This window comes from Panthera leo, chromosome A2 (genome assembly GCF_018350215.1).
Source record: "Panthera leo isolate Ple1 chromosome A2, P.leo_Ple1_pat1.1, whole genome shotgun sequence".
NCBI lineage: Eukaryota > Metazoa > Chordata > Mammalia > Carnivora > Felidae > Panthera > Panthera leo.
In genome coordinates this window covers 86,621,854-86,642,933 of record NC_056680.1, presented here as the reverse complement: position 1 = coordinate 86,642,933, position 21,080 = coordinate 86,621,854, and the positions used below count along the sequence as shown (strand labels likewise).

The 21,080-nt window shown below is 34.7% G+C and overlaps 1 protein-coding gene across 1 annotated transcript in view; it reads left to right on the top strand.

Annotated features, from left to right (window-relative positions):
- Positions 1–21,080, top strand: part of SEMA3E (semaphorin 3E) — a 244,278-nt gene that overhangs the window by 188,999 nt on the left and 34,199 nt on the right. Inside the window, exons 5-11 of the mRNA XM_042916626.1 lie at positions 1,489–1,582; positions 11,888–12,007; positions 13,135–13,277; positions 14,510–14,624; positions 15,034–15,103; positions 18,025–18,169; positions 20,335–20,557. Of these exons, the coding sequence (XP_042772560.1) occupies positions 1,489–1,582; positions 11,888–12,007; positions 13,135–13,277; positions 14,510–14,624; positions 15,034–15,103; positions 18,025–18,169; positions 20,335–20,557 (910 nt within the window). The remainder of the gene's footprint in view (positions 1–1,488; positions 1,583–11,887; positions 12,008–13,134; positions 13,278–14,509; positions 14,625–15,033; positions 15,104–18,024; positions 18,170–20,334; positions 20,558–21,080) is intronic.

The following is a 21,080-nucleotide window of genomic DNA, read 5'->3' as shown; positions in this document are numbered from 1 at the left end:
CTCCTTCATATAGTGCTGTGGGTCAGTTTTGCAAATAGATGAAAACCGTTCAGCACAGCTGTTGGGTGGGAGGACCAAGAATTCGGTCTCATTTTAACAAACTTTTTTTTTTTCTCGTGTCATTGCAAATTGTTCACCTCTGAGGAGCAAAAACAAAAATGTCTCCAATTATTTATTGGTATTCTTGCTCTCTGCTAATTTGTGTGAAAGGTAGGAGTAGGGAAAAAAACTGGACTTAAAAAAATTTTATGGCTTTTAGCCACCTCTGGGTCAGGAGCGTACATTTGCTCTATAGGCTGTCAATTCCCACAGGCCAATTCCAAGGATAAGACTGGAAGGTTATAGAAGTCAGGTGAACTCTGCATTTACTGGAAAGGTTTTAGAACAACAGGATCAGAATGGTGATATTAGAAAATCAGAGACAGAAAGAAAAATGTGTCAAATAACAATGCAAGAGAAGGACAGAACAGGTAAATGGAGTAAGGAGTGTGGCTAAGAAAGTCAAAATCAAGCTTGAAAAAAGTGCTGGCAACTCTCAAAGGTTATTCAGGACATTAGGATTGTTTTTAGGTTCATAGTTTACAGATGCACAGGGCTATTCATAGATACCTATGGGCAGTATCAACAATATTCTGTTGCAAAGTAGTGGGGTTTTTTTCCTACAAAATTTTACATATGGATTCCTATTGTCACTTTCCCAAAGTACTTTTTTTTACCCAAAACATTTATAGCACACTTAATAATAATTATAAAAATGTGCTAATGAGAGTTTTGAGTTCTGCGAATATTCAGAGAACTTTTCTGTGGTTATGGGCTTGCAATAGGAACCAATGTAGTAGTGGTTCTTCACGGAAATACTTATTTTCCAGTTTCATTTACGTGACATGAGTCTGATATATTGCTCTTAATGTGACATTTATTTATGCATCTGTATTCCAGTAATTATTTATGCAGCCATCTTTCTCTAAATTATTAAAGTTAAGTGTCTATACAAAGAATATGTGATGAAGAATGAAAATGGAAATAAATAATCAAAATTGATAGAAAATTTCATCTTTTTCTTTTACGGATGCTTCAAAAAAAAATCACTAGTGGCCTTTCTGGAATAAAAGACCATTTCTGTATTTGTCGCTGAACCTCCCTTTTAGTAACCTTTCTTCTGCAAGTTTTCATTTCTTTGGAGTATTTAACTGACACATCTCAAAGTAATTAATACTCTCCGCTCAAGTGATAAAAACTGCCAATAACTTCTTTCATTTCATCACCTGTATACCTACTAGGAAGGAGGGAGAGAATCCACGTGGGCCTGAAAACCCATCTATTTATTTACAAAACCGAGTTTGCTCCTAAATAACTTGATGTTACTCTCTGGTGCCCTGTTTACGATAGCAGTTCTGTACAAGGTCAAGATGTTTATGTTTTCTCCGAGCAGTTAGATTCTTATTAAAGTTGGCAAATACATAATGGCTTGTCTGGTTTTCTTTGTAGGATCCTCTGTTTCATCTGGAACCACACAGGTCAGAAAGAGGAAGGGGCAGGTGCCCTTTTGATCCCAGCTCATCCTTCATCTCTACCTTAATCGGTAACTATTGTCGCCACAATCAGTTGGTCATCATATTGATTTTGAAACGTCAGTCCGATTCTTTTAGCATTTCTTAGTATGTGTTGCCTTGTCATATTTATTGGTTCTAAGAATGAGAATGTTAAATTTCAAACCATGCTAAATTGAGCCAATTTAACTCTAAAATAAGTGCAGCTGCTATAAAGTATGTGTGTCTCATTCTGAAAACACAAATTTCTACTTAATACCTGATACAAAACACCTTGCAGTGTGCCATTTATTGTTCAAAAAATGCAGTTATAGGAACACTTTATAAAAACATCGCCAGCTAGAGAAACTGAACTGTTTTAACATAGGTTAGTTACTTATATTTTACTCTCTGATTTCCGGGGAGCTTAGATTCTCTTCTTGGTGTCTTTCTCTGTATCAGTAGAAAGTCATCTCAATTGAGAATTAATGTTATTTATCTAAACTCCTGTTAATCTAGAATATAAACTACAGAGGTTGACCAGTTTAAACTTGTACTAAATGTCCATATTGAAATAATAGAAAAAGCTGGCATGTCTGATCTAGATTTCCATTTGATTCCATTTAATTAGATGAGGTACCTGAATACCTCACTTAAGAGACAGTGAAATTTTTCTTTTTTTCTTTTTCTCTTTGTCTCTTTCTTCTTTTTCTGTTTCTCTTATATTCTTGGGGTTTAAAAATGGCACACTTGTTGGGTGCCTGGGTGGCTCAGTCAGTTAAGCGTCCGGCTTCAGCTCAGGTCATGATCTCACGGTTTGTGGGTTAGAGCCCCGTGTTGGGCCCCTGTGCTGACAGTTCAAAGCCTGGAGCCTGTGTCAGATTCTTTGTCTCCCTCTCTCTCTGCCCTCCCCCACTCATGCTCTCTCTCTCTCTGTCTCAAAAATAAACATTAAAAAAATTTTTTAAATAGCCCACTTGTCAAAGTACTCCAGCACTGTGAAGATACAATGGAGGAGTTTTCGAGTGTAAAATTGAAGAAAGCTATCCCTGACGTTTAACTGGGTGCCATTAGAAATCTGTTTTTTTTTTCCCCCCCCAGTGTTGTGAGGTTCTCTTATAGGTATGGCACAGACGTACAAATTTCTATTATTACACGTGCACTGCTTAGAGTTGTATGCTGTTATTAGGTCATCCTGTTTGCAGAAAATGGGAAAGTGTAAAATAACATGTAGGGACATCAGATTCAAACTAAAGGGTTAACACTTAAAACTCCCCACTGAGGAATAATGAAAATACCATATAATTGATTTTGTGTTGATAAAGATATTCCTGTGTATTCTAAGAACTTTATAGTCCCTGAACTTATTCCAGACAGTTGATTTTGATGGGCCTTGGATCCCAATCCCACTCTCTGTGCTTCCCCAGCCCAGTCACGGTACTTAAGTCCAAGCAAGCAGAGCTTTGTTGATACATACAGTTGACCCTTGAACAACATAGGTTTGAACTTAATAGGTCCAGGTGTATGCAGATTTTTTAAAAATAAATACAGTGCAGTTCTGAGATGAGATTTCACATAGTAATGAAGTTCTTCAGAAGGTTGAATAAAGATATGTAATATTCTTAAAGAATAGAAAATTTTAAAGAAAAATAGTATTTTAAGGTAGCTGTGTTCCTCTGCTAACCTATTTGTGTGTGTGTGTGTGTGTGTGTGTGTGTATGAAAAAGATATGAGGAAAGGAGAATTTAAATATGAAAATAAGATTGCTAAGTAAGTTTAAACTTTAGTAGGAATCAAAATTTGGGGGATGATACTTTTGATGAATGCCAGATCCATAAATGTTAGAAATGGCAGCGTATGAATTAAAATACATGTATTTGTTAAACAGTTTTTGTTTCTAATGCTTTCAGTGCTTTGTGGGGGGCAAGTTCATAGATTGAAAATTGGAATATGTTTGGAATAGATTTTCTTATTCCTTTTTCTGTACATCTTGCACAGAATGGGACTTCTATAAATATTCACTGAATAGAGTCAATATCCTTCAACAAACAAACCAAAAACAAATTTTGGAATATTCATAAGAATGTTATTAATGATATTGAAAGTTGAAAATTACAGAGTGAACACTACATCTGTAGAGAAATCCCAAGAAGGTTAGAACTCCATTTATTTTTAACATTTCATTTAAAAGGTTGAAACACTTTATTCAGTCACCCTGCCACTCACCACTAAGCCTCCCTGGAGCTTATTTATGCATGAAACCAGGAACTTAAAACTGAATTTTTTAAGAGGGGAAATATTACTGGAGGGACATTTCCAAGTGAGTTTCATTGAACTTCCAAATCAAATTACACTGTGCCGAAATGTGAAGTGCTTGCCATCTGGGTGGCTGTTTCGCTTATTCAGAAGAGAAATCAAATCCTAAGAGCCCTCCAAACCAAACACAAAAGTTAGAGGAATAATCCCTCCAAAGAGAAGAAATAAAAATATAATTCTTGACATTTATCCACTAGCTTTCATCCCCAAGTACCTCTGAAAGATCACTCACTCACTGTAGATATGAAGCAGCCACTGAGATAGAAACCTGATAACCTGTGTGAGCCAGCAACTCTAAAAGAGAGGAAGTAGAAGTAATTCACCCAATTGAAAACACAGCAAGAATTTGGGCTGGAGAAACGGAGCTACCTGAGTTGGAGTTTGGCAAGCTTGATGTAACTTACTGACAGGGAAAGAATGCGTTAATGTGGTATTTTATGGCCACACGTGTTCTCTGTTGATGGGTTAGGACAAGACTTCAGCAAAATGATGACCATCTTTAGGCCATGATACTTCTTCGTTTCCTTGTTAATTATAGGTCACGCTACCTGTTTAGTGCCTGCTCACCTTAAGATGTGCTGTCATGATAAGGAATTCAAATTTGTAACAATACTCATAAAACTAACAAGGCCCCCAAAGGGAAAAAAATAAATGTGCTGGCAAATCTAAGAACGTCTTTAATTTCTCAACTTCATATACAGTTTTCATTTCAGTCACTTAAATTCAGTTAGCTGAAGATCACATAAAGTAAAATCTTATGGAAAAACTAAAGAAAAGAGTATTTGCTAGGTAAAAGATAAGTTGATGACCATGTTTTATAATCTGATGTAGAAATGAAATGCTGTATCGTGCAGTGATTCCATGTGAAACAGGTTTTTAGGAGTAAAGCAAGCTATGTTCTCTATGTTTAGAAATCATTTGATATCAAATCTTATATTAATTAGGTTGCTCTTCAAATGCCACTTGGTATTAATATGTTATCTTGGTAGCATATAAATTCATATTGCAGGTGCAAAATTTCTACATGTTTAGCCACATTTCCCGCCCCCCCCCACTGTGATTAGTAATATTGTATTTTAAATGGTCTTAAGTAACTGTGTGAAGAATATAAGACATCACACCCTGATTTTAAAAACACTTTATTGAAACAATGAATTATTTAGTAAAATAAATTGCTACATTACTTGCCTCTACCTTTCATCCAAAGATACTTAGTACTTACCTTGCTACCAAATAAAAAGTCAAGGTTCTTGGGGCACCTGGGTGGCTCATTCGGTTAAGCGTCCGACTTTTGACTTCAGCTCAGGTCATGATCTTACGTTTCGTGGGTTCAATCCCCACATCAAGCTCTGCTCTCACAGTGTGGAGCCTGCTTGGGAATCTCTCTCTCTCCCTCTCTCTCTGCCCCTCCCCTGCTCTCTTTGTCTCTCTCTCAAAATAAATAACCCAAAAAATGCAAGAAATCTTTTCTTTATGTCATATATCATTTTGGCCCAGAAGGAAAATATTGGCTGACTCTTTTTCATCACCTGTGTTGGGTGTAATATTGCAATACTCTTAATAAGTTGATAACACCTTCAGCAATTGCAGGATTTTCCTTATATTTTGCCTTCTCAGTTCTGTTGCCATTTTTTTAACATTTCATTCTGACTCAGATTTGTATCACTAGTCCCAGGTGCCATTTAATATTTACCATACCTGATGCGACTAAAGTATGCTAACATGCATGTTACTAGCATTTGGAGGGTATCATTCTAATTTGTCGTGTACTTTTTCTTTGCTTTCAAAGTGTTCGCTTTGTTGTTAGGATATTTTTAGAATATTTCTGAAGTTAAAGACTGACTAAATTTTATTTCAACAAATAACCATGAATAAGATATTTTACTCACTGAAATTTTCTTTCTATGCTTTTTTTTTTTTTTGGTCCTATATTACCTTTTTCAGCAAATAAATTTAAAAAGTTTATAGCCACTGAAATTTTCTTCCTGCACTTTTATTCATAATAATGAGATCTTTGTGAATATATTTCCTCATTGTATATTCTGTGAATTGGAGGTCAGTGCTGATTGAATGAAAGGAGGTTGGAATATATGCATGGGGAAATTTAAGTGATTATTTCAAGCTCTTAATAGCATGAAAAAATTTTTTAAATAAATGTTCCTTTTAAATTAATTGTATTCAGGACAGAGTTATGAATGAATGGTTCTGGCACAAAATATGACTTCATAAATATTAGAAAAATAAATGAAACCATCTAAATGAAGGTAAAATGTATGTCTTTAAAATTTCATCCTCTATAAACATAGCAAGTGAAGTGTATTGGCTTATTTCTTGAAGGCATTCCATTTATATAGCATCTGTCCCTAAAGAATATAATTTTTTTAAATTTTTTTAAATGTTTATTTTTTTGAGAGAGAGAGACAGAGACAGAGCATGAGCAGGAGAGGAGCAGAGAGAGAGGGAGACACAGAATCTGAAACAGGCTCCAGGCTCTGAGCTGTCAGCACAGAGCCCAATGCGAGGCTTGAACTCACAAACCATGAGATTGTGACCTAAGCCGAAGCTGAACGCTCAACCAACTGAGCCACCCAGGCACCTCAAGAATTTCTATAATTTCTTATCCAAGTCTGTTGCTCTCTCACATTTGGCAAAATGCCAATTATCCACTTGCTTACTGTTGCTTCTGGCTGTAACAATGAGTTTCTAAGGGGCTCTTTGAATATTTTGTTTATGGATTCCTCAAAACAAACAAACAAAAAAATCATAAGGATAGAAGAAAAAAAAAAGTCCCAACAACTGTAACTTATAGGGGGATACTTTCTGCCTGATTTCTTTTAGTATCCTAAGCAGAGAGTGAGTGGGACCTGGGTTGTGGATGTTGGAACATACAGATCATTCGTATCCTTCCTCTCCTCTCAAGTGCGTTTGGTTTCTGTTTGCCATGATGCCTGTTTTAGTCATTCTGCAAAATGATGCATCTGATATCAGAATGATTTCCTAAAAGAATTATAGAATTGAGTTATAAAATGAGGCAGTTAAATCAGTCTTCAGGCATGTGCTATCCATAAGGCAAATATAAAATATACTTTACATTATTTAGATGTGTAGACATTTCCAGCATAAATAGGAGAAATGCTTGAGTAAATCTTAAGAAGATAAACTGTATTTTTTCTTACCAAATAATTAAAATCTGTATTTCAAACATGGTGAATAAAATCTTGAATCAATTAGTAAGTATACAGCCCATGAGCAAAGCTGTTGATAACTTTCATAAAATACTAAGGCAATGCAATATGTTTAACTGAAACTTCAATTAGAGTTTGTATTGTAAAAAAAGGAATTAGGTAGAAAACTATTTCAATGATGCATTGTAACTTGGAATTATTTACAGTGGATTTACTTTGTATCCTGCGAAGAGTCAAATGATTGTCTTATTTTCTTTCATATAAGCAATTTAGTGTAGACACAGTTTTGGGGGCTGAAACTATAAGGGACAAATACTGGAAGAAAATAGAGTCCTGTGTTCATGAATTAAAATGATTAAATATAGCTTTTTAAGGAATAGAAATTCAAGGAACTCTGTTTTTCATATAAATGCCTAATCATTTTTTTTTTCTGAAAATTTGTGAGAAATCAGGATCTTGTCCTCAGTGTTCTTATTGTATTTTCATAGCTTAATTTAAACACCTAAAATAATTTTTAAATATGCTCACTTATTAATTCATTATGCTCTTCACTGATTCAACAAATGCTGATTGAGCATTTCCTGTATTCCAGATGCTGTGCAAGAGAATATACAAGACATATCAAGAAGCCTACATCTAGTGAGACATAATGCCAAACATATAAGCAGTTAAAATACAGTAGGATGAGCAGTATGATAGAAATAGGCACCAGGGCTGTGGTGGTACTAGGAATCACTCAACTAACAAAGGTTTAGCCAAGGAAGGCTTCATGGAGGGAATGGGCAGTTGCTGGGTATGGGAGGTAAAACAGGAAAGGAGATGCAGAGTTCCAGGCAAAACATTCCCAGGCAGAGAGAACATAAAAGCTTGGCAGGCTCAAGAAATTACATGTTGGTCTCTGATTTTACAGGTAACCAAGACCATGAGCTATTGAACAGTTTGGCCACAGCCAAACAGCAGATTTCGAGCTGGAGACTTGGTATGACAGATTTCCAGTGCAGACAGAACTATTGTTGTATCTGTACAAAGAGAGTACATTGAGCATGACAATAATAAGTTTCATTCACCTGTCAAAATACCCTGCAGATGTTCTGTTGTCTAATTATAACCACACATGACCATCTAAAATTAACATAACATCAGTTTCCAATATAAGTCAGTGCTATAACAAATGAAAAGTAATGTATGGCATAAAAATGCAGTTGGTTATTTATATTCAGTACATCACAAGAGATAAGATGCTAGTTAAATTTCTGGATAAGTTAATGTGTTTATTGAATATCATGTCTCTATAGACATGTTTGTTTTTAATCCATGAAAATATGATTTATCCAGAAATTTTTTGCACTCTGTAAAATACCAAACTATTGATTCACAAATTTGTCTTAATTATGTCAAATGGTTATAATTTTAAAGTAAAGTTGTCGATTAAAATATTGTGATATGTAGTTTACATATTTGTTGTAAACAGTATCAATTATAATGATGCTGAATATTTTGGCTCATTTAATTACTATTAGGTAATATTTGTGCCTAAAGCCTTATTCTACTTTATGGTTTTTCATTAAAGTGTTTTCCTTTGGAAAGTATTTTATCAAGCATAATTACTATCTATTGCTCTGCATTTATTTTGTTCTTTACAATGATAATAAGCTATGAAAGGAGAATCTTTCCCTTCTGAGGAAAACCTAACATTTCCAACAGAAACACATTTGGTTCAGTTTTACACAGCATAGTTTTTTAGCACCTGTCTGGTTTCTTTGAAGTTCAAGTCATACAGTTCATATTGTGTTATTTGAATTGGTCACAAACTGTTTTCTTTTATCTGAATACAAAAAGGGAAATTGGGTAAAATTGGTAATCTATCATCTTTTTCGTTGTGCAGATAACCTGCCTTGGATATAGTAGTATTTGCTATCCTAAGGTTGCCATCTAGTGGCTCCAAGGGGTACGTGTTTGTTAAGTTGGTAAAACTGATTAAAACAAGTAAAACTTTGACACAGTGTTTCAGACTGGGTGAGTGCAATGAAATTGATGTGAGATAATAGGATTATATTCATATAATAGTAGCGTTTTCAAATATCAGAGTTCTAGAAATAGCTTGAGAAACTAAGTTAAATCAAATATTAAAAGCTTAAGGAATAGAAAACGATCATGATTTTTAAGAACTCTGTTTTTTTGTACCCATTATGCATAAAGCATTCAGCCAAGCCCATATTAGGAAAATAAATTTTGCTTAGAATAATTATATAAAATGGACTTTATATTTTATATGGGTAATATCATGAAGTTTAATAATTAACAACAAAAATATTTCAGAAAAATCCTCACTCTGGTGGTTCAATAGTCAATTAACCCTTTTATGGATCAACTCATTCATTTAGGCCATAATGTTCCCCAAGGCCTTTTAATGAATTTAACATTTTATCCATGCTCAAGTAGTGCAGAATGCCTCCCACCTGTGGTTCCTATTCCTAACTATTGATACCATTTTATCTCAAAATATGCCTTCTCTACATTCAGATATAACTTTTGGCTGAATATAACACTAACTGACTTTGATATAAATTGTGTCACTTTTTTCCCTGTTACCAAAGACTATGCTTAAATAAGAGTTCTGATAATACTTTCCTCTATCTAATTATATTTTAAGTTCAGATATAAAGCATCTTTGTTTTTTCAGTTTCTGTTATTTTCTCTATCACACCTCTCACTTAGTATACATTTGAGTATATGAGATGAACTCAATAAATACAGCTTTTTTTAAACTTGTTATCTTGAAAATTTTCAAATACAAAGAAGAATTGAAAGAGGAATAAAATTTACACCTTTATACCATTTACCTTGATTCATTAATTATTAATATTCTCGCACATTTGCCTCTGTTTCTCCTCTTTCTTTTTATATTTATGTATAGTTTAAAGGTGAATTCCTTTGTGGGAAACCTGGATTTTATTTATGTATTTCCTATATTTATTTAAGTACTCATAGTGGATTTTGTGAACCAACAACAACAAAAACAACAAAAAACTATTTCCTTGCCTCTGTATAAATTAAAATTAATTTATAATTATAACATATCTGAAAACTTATTTTTCTCAAGCCTTCAAATTCAATTTGTATCTCCTTATTCTATTTTTTAAATCTGGTAAAACAAAAGCAATTATTTTCACTTTTTAAAAATTCAGTTAACTCAAGTTGACAACATATTTGCTCTTTCAAATTTTCAACCATACAAAGATAGTCTACTCAAGATTTTTCAGACTTTTAAAGGCCTTAACTTAGAAAAAGCCCTTTATAAATGCTGAAATAAGTTTTTAAATCGAATTAATAAAATGTATAAACATGAAATCAAGTTCTCTTAAATTCTGTTTATATACTTGGTTAAATCTTTATACCTGTAAGTTTAATAATTCTAATTCTAAAATTAAATATTCAATTAAATTCATTAAATAAAAATACATTTCATTTCAATTCTCTTACATGTAAAGCACTTTAAATACCATGTGTACACATCTGTACACATTCCTTATTTGACAGAAAAACATTAATATGTTGAGTTCAGTATAGTCATCAGTTACATATTTTTAAACCTTACCAGAGTTACATGATATTCTTTATAAGAATTTTACCACCCTAAATTGAGGTTACTGCTTCTCTCTGCTACTCTCATTTGCTTCTTTTCAGAGCTATTTTCCAGGGACAGGATACCCATGCTGCATAGGCCCGGGACAATCCTTCTGGCATCACTCATGGGCACACTGATGATCTTTTGTTGTCCCTTTGACAAAAGAGAACTCCAAGTCCCTATACTTGATATGTGCTGGTCTTCCTCAGTTCCCTGTATCTTTATGTTATTTTTCTATTTGTTATTTTTTTTCCCTTCTTATAAGCTATTTTAATGTCTTGCTTTCTGGCTTTCTGCAAGGACACATTGTCATTTCTTGAAACCAAGGTCACGTTGTCATTTCAAGGAACCATACGTTTGTGGTTCCTTGGTCTGATTTTAGTCTGGGACCTCCACCGCATGTTAGAGCCAACTTCATTCATTCTGACTAATTAAGTTATAAATTCTTTATGCCATTCCTATCTAAGCCACAAACTTAAAATTAAATGATAACTAATCATATTATACGTGACTTTGTCAGACTTTGTGGTTCCTACACTAAAATCATGTTAACAGAGGGGCACCTGGTGGCTCAATTAGGTGTCCAACTTCAGCTCAGGTCATGATCTCACAGTTCAGGAGTTCAAGCCCCGGGTAGACTCTGTGCTGACAGCTCTGAGCCTGGAGCCTGCTTTGGATTCTGCGTCTCCCCCTATCTCTGTCCCTCTCCTGCTCACACTCTGTCTCTCAAAAATAAATAAACATTAAAAAAATTTTTGAAAAATAAAATTATGTTAATGGAAGCAATTTCTTGTTCCAAGGATTCGAGTTAGCTGACTTGCATATAGTACCAATAATAATGATAATACCTTCATATGAAGGCTAAAAGAAGTTTAATAAAATAAGGTGAATCACATTACTTATCAAATACTCATATAGGTCTTAGTATATGTTGGATGTTCTTTGAAGTGCTTTACTCTTTATAATACTTTTGAGTGCTATTCCTATTTGTATGTGAGGAAACTGAGACACAGGTAGGTTAAGCACCTAGCCCAAGTTCACACAGCTAGTAAGTGGTCGAGTCAGGATTCCAAGCCTGGCAATATGAATATACCATCCATGCTCTTATATTAATTCCATAGGCTGTATGTGCAGTAAACCTGGATATGTTTACTGTAATTGTGGCTTATATATGGCCGTCAGATCCAGAAACAAATACTGACTTCTTTTTAACTGACGTTTCCCTGTAGGTAGTGAATTGTTTGCTGGCCTCTACAGTGACTACTGGGGCAGAGATGCCGCGATCTTCCGGAGCATGGGTCGATTGGCTCATATTCGCACCGAGCATGATGACGAGCGCCTGTTAAAAGGTGGGGTTGAGGAGAAAAGAGTATGTAAATCAGAACTGAAAACAAGTGTAGAACTCATGAGAAACTTGCCATGTTTTGATAATAGTAATAATACAAATGCCATTGATAGTGTTTTACAAATTTAAGGATTTTTTTATTAGTAGTGTTCTTGAAAATCTGCAATTATACATGTAACATTTTATATCAAAATGGATTGACATTATTATAAAACCATGTTACCCCCATAACAATACTTAGAAATCAGAATTTAAATGGAGAAAACCAACTAAATACATGAAAAGCAAAAAAATCCTTTCATCTAGTAAGTAGCTTTGTTTTCTCTTGTCAGTTGGTATAATTTTGGATGAATTGATTCCATTGTTTTGTTTTAATAGGATCACATTGTGTTTAGAGACAAATTAAACCCTAGGAAAATCAGTAGCCATTCATTGATAGAATTCTTTATAAGGAATAATGTTTATATTTGGGCACCCTGACCTATCCAGAGATTAAAGCATCATTTAATAGTGAGTGTTTTTGTTATTTTTAGCCTTTTTATTAACCTTTAGTCATTACTGGCAGCATGTTACCATTAAAATATTTGACATACCGTATCAGTCAAGGGGGTTCACTCAGATCCCTTAGACTACAAACAGAAAGACTTAAAATACATTTGCTACCTTAAAATGGTCTTCCGTGAGCTACCCTGATAGATAACATATGAACTTAAAAAATTGATAAACTTCTCTATTAAAACTTCTCTATTAAAACTTCTCTATTAGGTATTTATGTTGACTTTTTATATATTTGGGAGGAAATTTATGCAGATGATCACCCTCATGCCCCTAATCTGTTCTTTGAATGAATTTTAAAGTATGCTGTTTCAAACTGATTTTTCCTTTTGTGACTCTTATTTTCCTATTAAAATTGCCTCTAATAGTTCCAAACAAAATGTTAGTTTGTGAAGAGAATGGAGATATCTACATGATTTTAATGTGCATACAACATTTAAAGGAAATAACTTTATTTCTTCATGAAATGTTGAAAGTTACACTGAAGTATTTGTGTGATATGTAATATATTAGAATAACCTTGTCATTTTCTTATAATAGCTGTTTTACTTTTCTTCTACTTTTTTATACCTGTAGAACCAAAATTTGTAGGTTCATATATGATTCCTGACAATGAAGACCGAGATGACAACAAAGTGTATTTCTTTTTTACCGAGAAGGCCCTAGAGGCAGAAAACAGTGCCCATGCAATTTACACCAGAGTGGGGCGACTCTGTGTGGTGAGGACTGCCTTTCTCTCTCATCCGTGTGCTTAGCTCACAGTTTATCGTCAGGCCTTGGTCATTTGTTTGTTTGTTTTTTATTTTTTTAAGTTTCTTTTTAAGTTTTGTAAGTTGATTTACTTGATAGAGCAAGAGAGAGAGAGCGTGAGCAGGGGAGGGCCACAGAGAGAGGGAGAGAGAGAATTCCAAGCAGGCTCTGCGCTGTTAGCACAGAGCTTGACACAGGACTTGAACTCACGAACTGCGAGATAGTGACTTGAGCCAAAATCCAGAGATAGACGTTTAATGGACTGAGCCACCTAGGTGTCCCAGTAGGCTTTCTACTATAAAATGCTTTCTAGTATTCTGTAGGCTGCCTAAAATCAGTATTTGCTGTCTAATAATTATACTTCACATCTCCTGAAGGTTTTATATTGTTTTTTTTTTACATTCATTTATTTTTGAGGGTGGGGGGAGAGAGAGAGAGAGAGAGAGAGAGAGAGAGAGAGAGAGAATCCCAAGCAAGTTCTGCACTGTCATCACAGAGCCTGATGTGGGGCTCAGTCCCATAAACCATGAGATCATGACCTGAGCTGAAATCAAGAGTTGGACACTTAACCAACAGATAGGCTGTTGGAAGACATTCAAAATCAACTGAAGGAGCAATATATATTGACAGATTGCTAATAATATTACAGCTGTTAAGTTACTTTGATATTTCAGAATAAATTTAAGAAGAAAGTTATAAATACATATGTATAGCAATGGATGTACATTTGTGTGTATATATGTGTGCAAACATATAGGTATGGTGTATGCATATGTATGTGTATGTAATTCAAGATTTTTCTAAAAGAAAAAAATAATGGTGCTTTTTCTGAGATAAGCAGATTATTTATCAATAAAATAATATTGAAGGTTACTGTATTATGATACCATATTTATCAATAAATAATATTGAAGGTTACCGTTACCAGTGCTTTACATAAGAAACACCAGTCTATTAGCATTCTTTAACACCTGGAAAGTATATTTAATGGACAGAGTAAAAGTATACTAACCAGGCGGAAGGTGGAAATCTCAAAGAATGCTTATGGGGAAATGCATCTGTGGTATTATTTGAGGATTAGGCTCCAATTTCCAGATTAAATAAAAAAGCTACAACTCTTGCCATCTGCCTGTTTAATATTGCAAAATTTGTTGTTAAAAAGTTCTTTTGGTACTCATTTGCATGATTTTGTTTGTCACAGAATGATGTAGGAGGACAGAGAATACTGGTCAATAAGTGGAGCACGTTCCTCAAAGCAAGACTCGTTTGCTCAGTACCAGGAATGAATGGAATTGACACATATTTTGATGAATTAGGTAAATCTTACTGAATTGAAAGAACTAAATGTTACCCTTTGATGTTTGTTCCCCTCGATAAACCCTCACTATCTCATTTATGGAGACTTGCTTCGTGCAGTGTGCAAGTTTCCGTTCTTCTCATTTTGGCCAGGTCCACATGGTGGGGTCAAAGGAGTTGCAGGAACAGGAGATCCCTCTGTGTAGCTTACAGTTAGCACCTCGTTCCTTCCGTAAGGCCCAGCCTCAGAGTCATTCTGAATAGCCAAGTATTTCACTTTTTTGTGATTTGGTCAGGGTCGTATGACCGTGTATGGAAAGACATTGATATCTTATATCTGTAATGGATTCTAAGCTACTTTATGTCAATATATTTTCTTTACATGCAAAGAGGACTACAAAAACTAATGTAATGGACTTTAATTTTCAGAGGATATTTTCTTGCTACATACCAGAGATCCTAAGAACCCAGTGATATTTGGACTCTTTAACACTACCAGGTGAGAAATGCATATGGTCAATAAAAACGTTATGAAACAAAATATGCCTTACCCTTTCATGGTGTCTGTAAATTGGAAATACCGTTGACCCATTGTCATTGTCTCTGTCTCTTTTGTATGTCACCAATTTCTCTTTGTTCTCATGTTTGCAAGTTTTCTTTCATTTTTAAAGCCATGATCTCAATTCAGATCTGCGTGTCTGTTTGAAGCACCCCAGCATCCTTCTGTGCTCAGTATCCTAATTTCCTCCCTCTCTGACATACAACAGAATGATTTTCTTCTCATATAGTTTATAAGCTCTGAGTTTGGGGTTATAGAGGGTAGAATAATTACTTTAATTGTCATATAGTTTTCTGAGTCAGGTTTTCAAACGTCTTTGTCAACTGTTACTCAGTTTTGGAAGTTTTTCCTCTGGCTCTCTGATGTTATGCTTTTTAGATTATACATTGACAGAATCCATGGGTCCCATTACTATGATTTTATTTACCCACCTCTCTTGCTTTAAATGACTGTCTTCCAACACTGGTTTATATCAGTTCACCAGTACTTGTCAGTTGCCATCTATAAGAAATACTCCTTGATTCCTTAATCAAGAGCTCTTAAATAGAGCACTCTCTCTTATGCTCACTCTCTTACTCAGGCTGTCCCAGTCCTATGTGGATTCACAGAGAACATGTATTTATGATTTGCTTTCCATGTTTTAAATTTAAATAAGATGTTGAAGTTTAGGGCCTAGAATCTATTACTTTTCTCTTTAACATGTTTTATTTTATGTCCATTGAGGAGTGTTGGGAAAAATGAAATACTACTTCATGTGTGGCAGTACATGAATGAAAAAATATTACTAGCATCAGTTTTGGTTGAAAGTTTACACATATAATTTCTTGAGTGTGTCTTTCCAGATAGGAGAGACTGGAGCCGAAATGACTGGAATGAGAAGTAAAGAATATCCCTCAATTATCTAGACAAGGATAGAATGACAGAACTCACTTCCTCTTTTGCACTGCACTGGTCTTCAGCTATGTTGTAATTTTTACCTTGCTTGTTCTGGATCTCTCCACAAAGTTGTTTGTTTTTTTCAGCAGGTGATTTCTTATGGTCACTTTGAAAAAAAAATAATAAAGTTCTTTTGATAAATATTGTGCAATTGTAAGGAGACCTTCTCTCCAGCAGAGAAATATGGAAACAATTTTGCTATCAGTTCTTCCTTGATGCAAAGAAAATTAGTGAATGTAGATTGGAAGTTGTCACAGTCCACAGTCCTCACTTTTTTTTTTTAACTTCATCTTCGCTTTCATGCCTGTAAGGAATTTAGACGTTGCATTCTAATCCCATGGTTTTATAATAAATAAAAGCTATGGGATAACCAGAATAGTTTTTCCACAGGTTAGTATGATCACTTGTACGGTACTTTCCTAAATGATAGCATAATGGAACTGTCTAGATTTCAAAGACAACACATTATTTTTTCCCATAATTTCAATTTTGACTGTTCATTTTTTACATAAACCTGAGGAAAAGGTGTCCCAGCTGTTACCTGACTTAAAGGTTGATATTTGTAGCATAGTGATCAAAGGTTTATTGCCACTTTAGTTGGGAGACTATCTCTGGTTTTCTCACTATTGGAGGCATTTCCAATTGCTTCAAGGTGTGTTATAAAATGTGTGAATTGATGTCCTAAGACAGTAACATAACTGCTGCTCTACAGGTGTCTCAGAGTATAGGAACTTTTACGTTTATAAAGAACTATGTGTTGTTGAAACTATGTGTTGAAAGCACTTTCACAAACATTAATTATTTTGCTTCTCACAGTGAGGAGGCTGGGGAAATGTTTGAATTTGTTCAGATAATACCAAATTAAGAAATATGGCCATATTTTTTAAACAAATTATTTAAAAATGTCCTTTTTGCAGAAATTTATCACAAATGTCCCCAGTAAAACTCATTGTAGTCAACTGGTGTCTTTATCCTTTATAAGTAGAACTTTTTATTAAAAAAAAATGATTCTAATTGCTGATAGTTCTGGAGGTAAAGATTCTGAGTTTTATATAATTTAAGTAATTTTCCCAAAATTAATCTAGTGTAATCCAGTCATCTTTCCACTCTAGTGCAGTTTCAGTGACCTGGAAGTCACTGGAGAAGGGAACATACAGCAAGCTTATTAATGCCTGTATGACCTAACATAAAGAATGGAACAAAGTCCCAAAGTTTCATGAGACTTTAACTTGTTATTTAATCATATACATTGAGAAATCAAATAAAATTTGAACGGAATTAGCAATACTAACAGCGTAGTGATTAGGTGAGCACTGTCTACTCAGAATATGAAACAGCATACAAGGAGATAAAGCTTAAGATGAATAATTCAGGGGCACCTGAGTGGTTCATTCATGTAAGCATCTGACTTTTGATTTTGGCTCAGGTCATGATCTCACGGTTCCTGAGACGGAGCCCTGCATGGGGCTCTGTGCTGACAGCACAGAGCCTGCTTGGGATTCTCTCTCTCCCTCTCCCTCTGCCCCTCCCCTGCTCATGCTCTCTCCCTGTCTCAAAATAAATAAACTTTAAAAAAATGAGTAATTCAACTTGGGAATGAATCTTTTTAAATATTCAGGCGATATTTTCCTTAAAAAAATATAAAGACACAATATAAGATTTAGAAATTAAGTGAGGTGACAAGTGTCACTTTTTTTAGTCTAACAGTGCCATTTTCAGTTTCTTGTAATAAGGTAAAGAAACGGTAAGTTTTAGAGTTCCAGTACTTGAAATATTGCAGTAGTTCATATTTGTAGAATATCCTGTACTTAAGATGTTGCAACTGTTTTATCCAAAAGACTTTATCCTTATTTCTGTAGTCTGAAGGATTTGATTGGATGACTGCTAGTCAGCTCCAGTATAGTAATTGTCTTTTTTTTTTCCAGTAACATATTTAGGGGGCATGCAATATGTGTCTATCATATGTCTAGCATCCGGGCAGCCTTTAATGGACCATATGCACATAAGGAAGGACCTGAATACCACTGGTCACTCTATGAAGGAAAAGTCCCTTACCCAAGACCTGGTTCTGTAAGTTTAGACATTGAACAAAGTATTCTTAGGTTTTAAAGGCTCTTTTAGTAATATTTTATTCAGTGTTTCAGATGCTTTACAAAACTTGCATTAAACAATTAAGAAATTCTACACCTAAAAATGTGCTTCATTACTTGCATGGTAAAGAAATACCACTTCTTGTATCTGGTTGTACGCTTTTTATTTAATGGAAAAAAAAATCTACAGTGAGATGAGAACATCTAAGCAGCCTGATAAAGTACAGATTGTCATTGATATTTTGGCTAAGTAGCCCCAAAAGCAAATTTATTTTTGAGATAACTGGTGAACACAGAAACATCCAGTAAAGAGAGTATCCTATTCCTACATTTCTTCAGAAGAACTGGTGCCACATAGAATTTCCAAGCGTGAGAAAGTTACCATGTATTCACATCCTAATATTTGAGTCAGCCTCCAAGTTCCCCCAGCCACACTTTCTCCTTTCTTCTCACTTTAGCATCACTGAATTAAGCTTTTTCTCTACCTTACCAGTATACTTAGCATCTCATTCAGCATCCTTCCTGGCTCTTAGAAGGAAAATGCCAATACAAAAGTGCTCCTAGAGTTCCAGAAGTTTCACCACTCACCTGTGAACTCATGCTGCTGACATTCTCCCTGATTAGCCAAGCTTTTGTGCTTTTACTTACATGTGTATCTAAAAACGATGATGCCGATGACAATGATGATGAATTTGTGTCATGTGTCCTGTGCAAAACTATGTTGGAAAAATGTCAGCCCATTGTATGTGCTCACAGACCACGGAGAACAAACATTTAACTTGTCATACAAGTCAAAAGTCTACACTTTTTCTTGAGCAGCTGGTGAAAACCCATCGCTGTGCTCATTCCACAAGTACTTGCAAGTCAAGTAGAAACCATTTTTGCAGAGCCAAAATTCAAAGTGGAAACAAACCTTACCTCCATTAACAAGTGTAAAGCTTTACCATTTCAATCATTCTCACTAGCTTAAAATTATTACTTCCAGTAAGACATAAAGTATACTTTATTTCACTCTATTGATTGAAATTACAATTTAAATGGAGAAAACCCACTCCTGTGGCTTTGCTGGAAATGCTTCTTGAAACCACATGGTATTAAAGGAGATTTGGAGGAAGTGACTGGTTACTGAACTGCTTCCAGGCTGGTCCAGAATGTTTCCAATTATGTATCATGTAAGTACACTCCAGTGAAAAATTCAGGCCAAATTAAGAAATATGACCTGAATTTTAAAACAGACCATTAAAAATGCCCTCTTTGCAGAATCTGATTACTACACTACTGTATTTATACTCTAAAGTGGAAAATTCTTTATCAACATAATCATTGCAATTGCTGCTGATTCTGGAGGGAAATATACGAAATAAGGGAGTGCTTAATAACAAGCATGAATCAACACACTTAAAGGTATTCCAAGAAGTTACTTAGGTGCTGTTGAACATTTATATTTAGAGTCAATAAATTAAGAATTTAAGCATGTTTTTGCATATATTTCTCACTTTCTCTATTGTGTTGAATCCATACAGAAATAATATAAATTCATGCAGATTACAGTAGAATGGAGAGGGTTTTTTTTCCCTGAATTAACACTGACAGAATTTAAACAGTTTTCTTTGTTACAGCACTAAGATTGTATAGTCAGTGAGTCTACTGAAACCATCACCAATCATATTATCTTAGTCTCAATAATGGGAAAACTGTTTTGTGCAATTGTGATCCTTAATTTGGGAGGAGGATTTAGCACAACAAAGAGGCTTTTGCTCTGTTATAAGCAATACATGGTTTATCTTCAAAACTTAAATTACAATGTGAAAAATTAAAAAATTTCAGAAAATGGGAAATAATAACAGTATTTATGATGATACTCATTTTTACCACCTTCAAATTGTACAGTATTAAATATACTTCACTTTCCCAAGATTTCACTGCTTTCTGTATTTTTTCTAGTGCTGCGTGTTTGGGATGATTCAGTCTTTATTTGCAATTGTTAATGCAGATTTTATTTCTCTAATGAAGGATATGTGGTTACTAAGTATTTCTAACTGCAATTAATTCATTGAACACATCCAGTTTTCTGTTTGTTTTCATAATTGATTGCAAATTTGCTCTTTATGCGTAAGACAAAAATATTATCCACTTGTATTGCAGTGTGCCAGCAAAGTTAATGGTGGGAGGTACGGAACCACCAAAGACTATCCTGATGAAGCCATCCGATTTGCAAGAAGCCATCCACTTATGTACCAGCCCATAAAACCTGCCCATAAAAAACCAATCCTGGTAAAAACAGATGGAAGATATAACCTGAAACAAATAGCAGTGGATCGAGTGGAAGCTGAGGATGGCCAATATGATGTCTTGTTTATTGGGACAGGTAAAGAGATTACAAAGTACTGAGATGCATGTACTGAATCTTAAAATCATTAACATTATTAATATTTTTAAAACCTATCAACAAATCTATTAATCCATTAGCCCATTTGTACACTGCTTTTTTTAAATGTTTTTATTTATTTTTGAGAGAGAGAGAAAGACACAGAATCTAAAGCAGGCTCCAGGCTCTGAGCTGTCAGCACAGAGCCCAACATGGGGCTCAAACTCACAAACCACAAGATCATGACCTCAGCCGAGGTCAGACACTTAACCAACTGAGCCACCCAAGTGCCCCTGCACACTGCTTTTTCTCTGCAGTGGAAGAGAGGATTTGAAGCGGTTACAGCCCATAATTCTTGATACACAGTCAATATCCTTGAATAAATGGATTAGGATTAATTGATTTTCATAAACAGCATTGGTTCCAGACAGAACTTCTCCTAGAGGAAATAGGCTGCCATAGCAAGTATGGTTCTGCCCTCAGTCCCCAGATCCCTTCCTGCCTTTGGCTGTTAAGTAAGGTC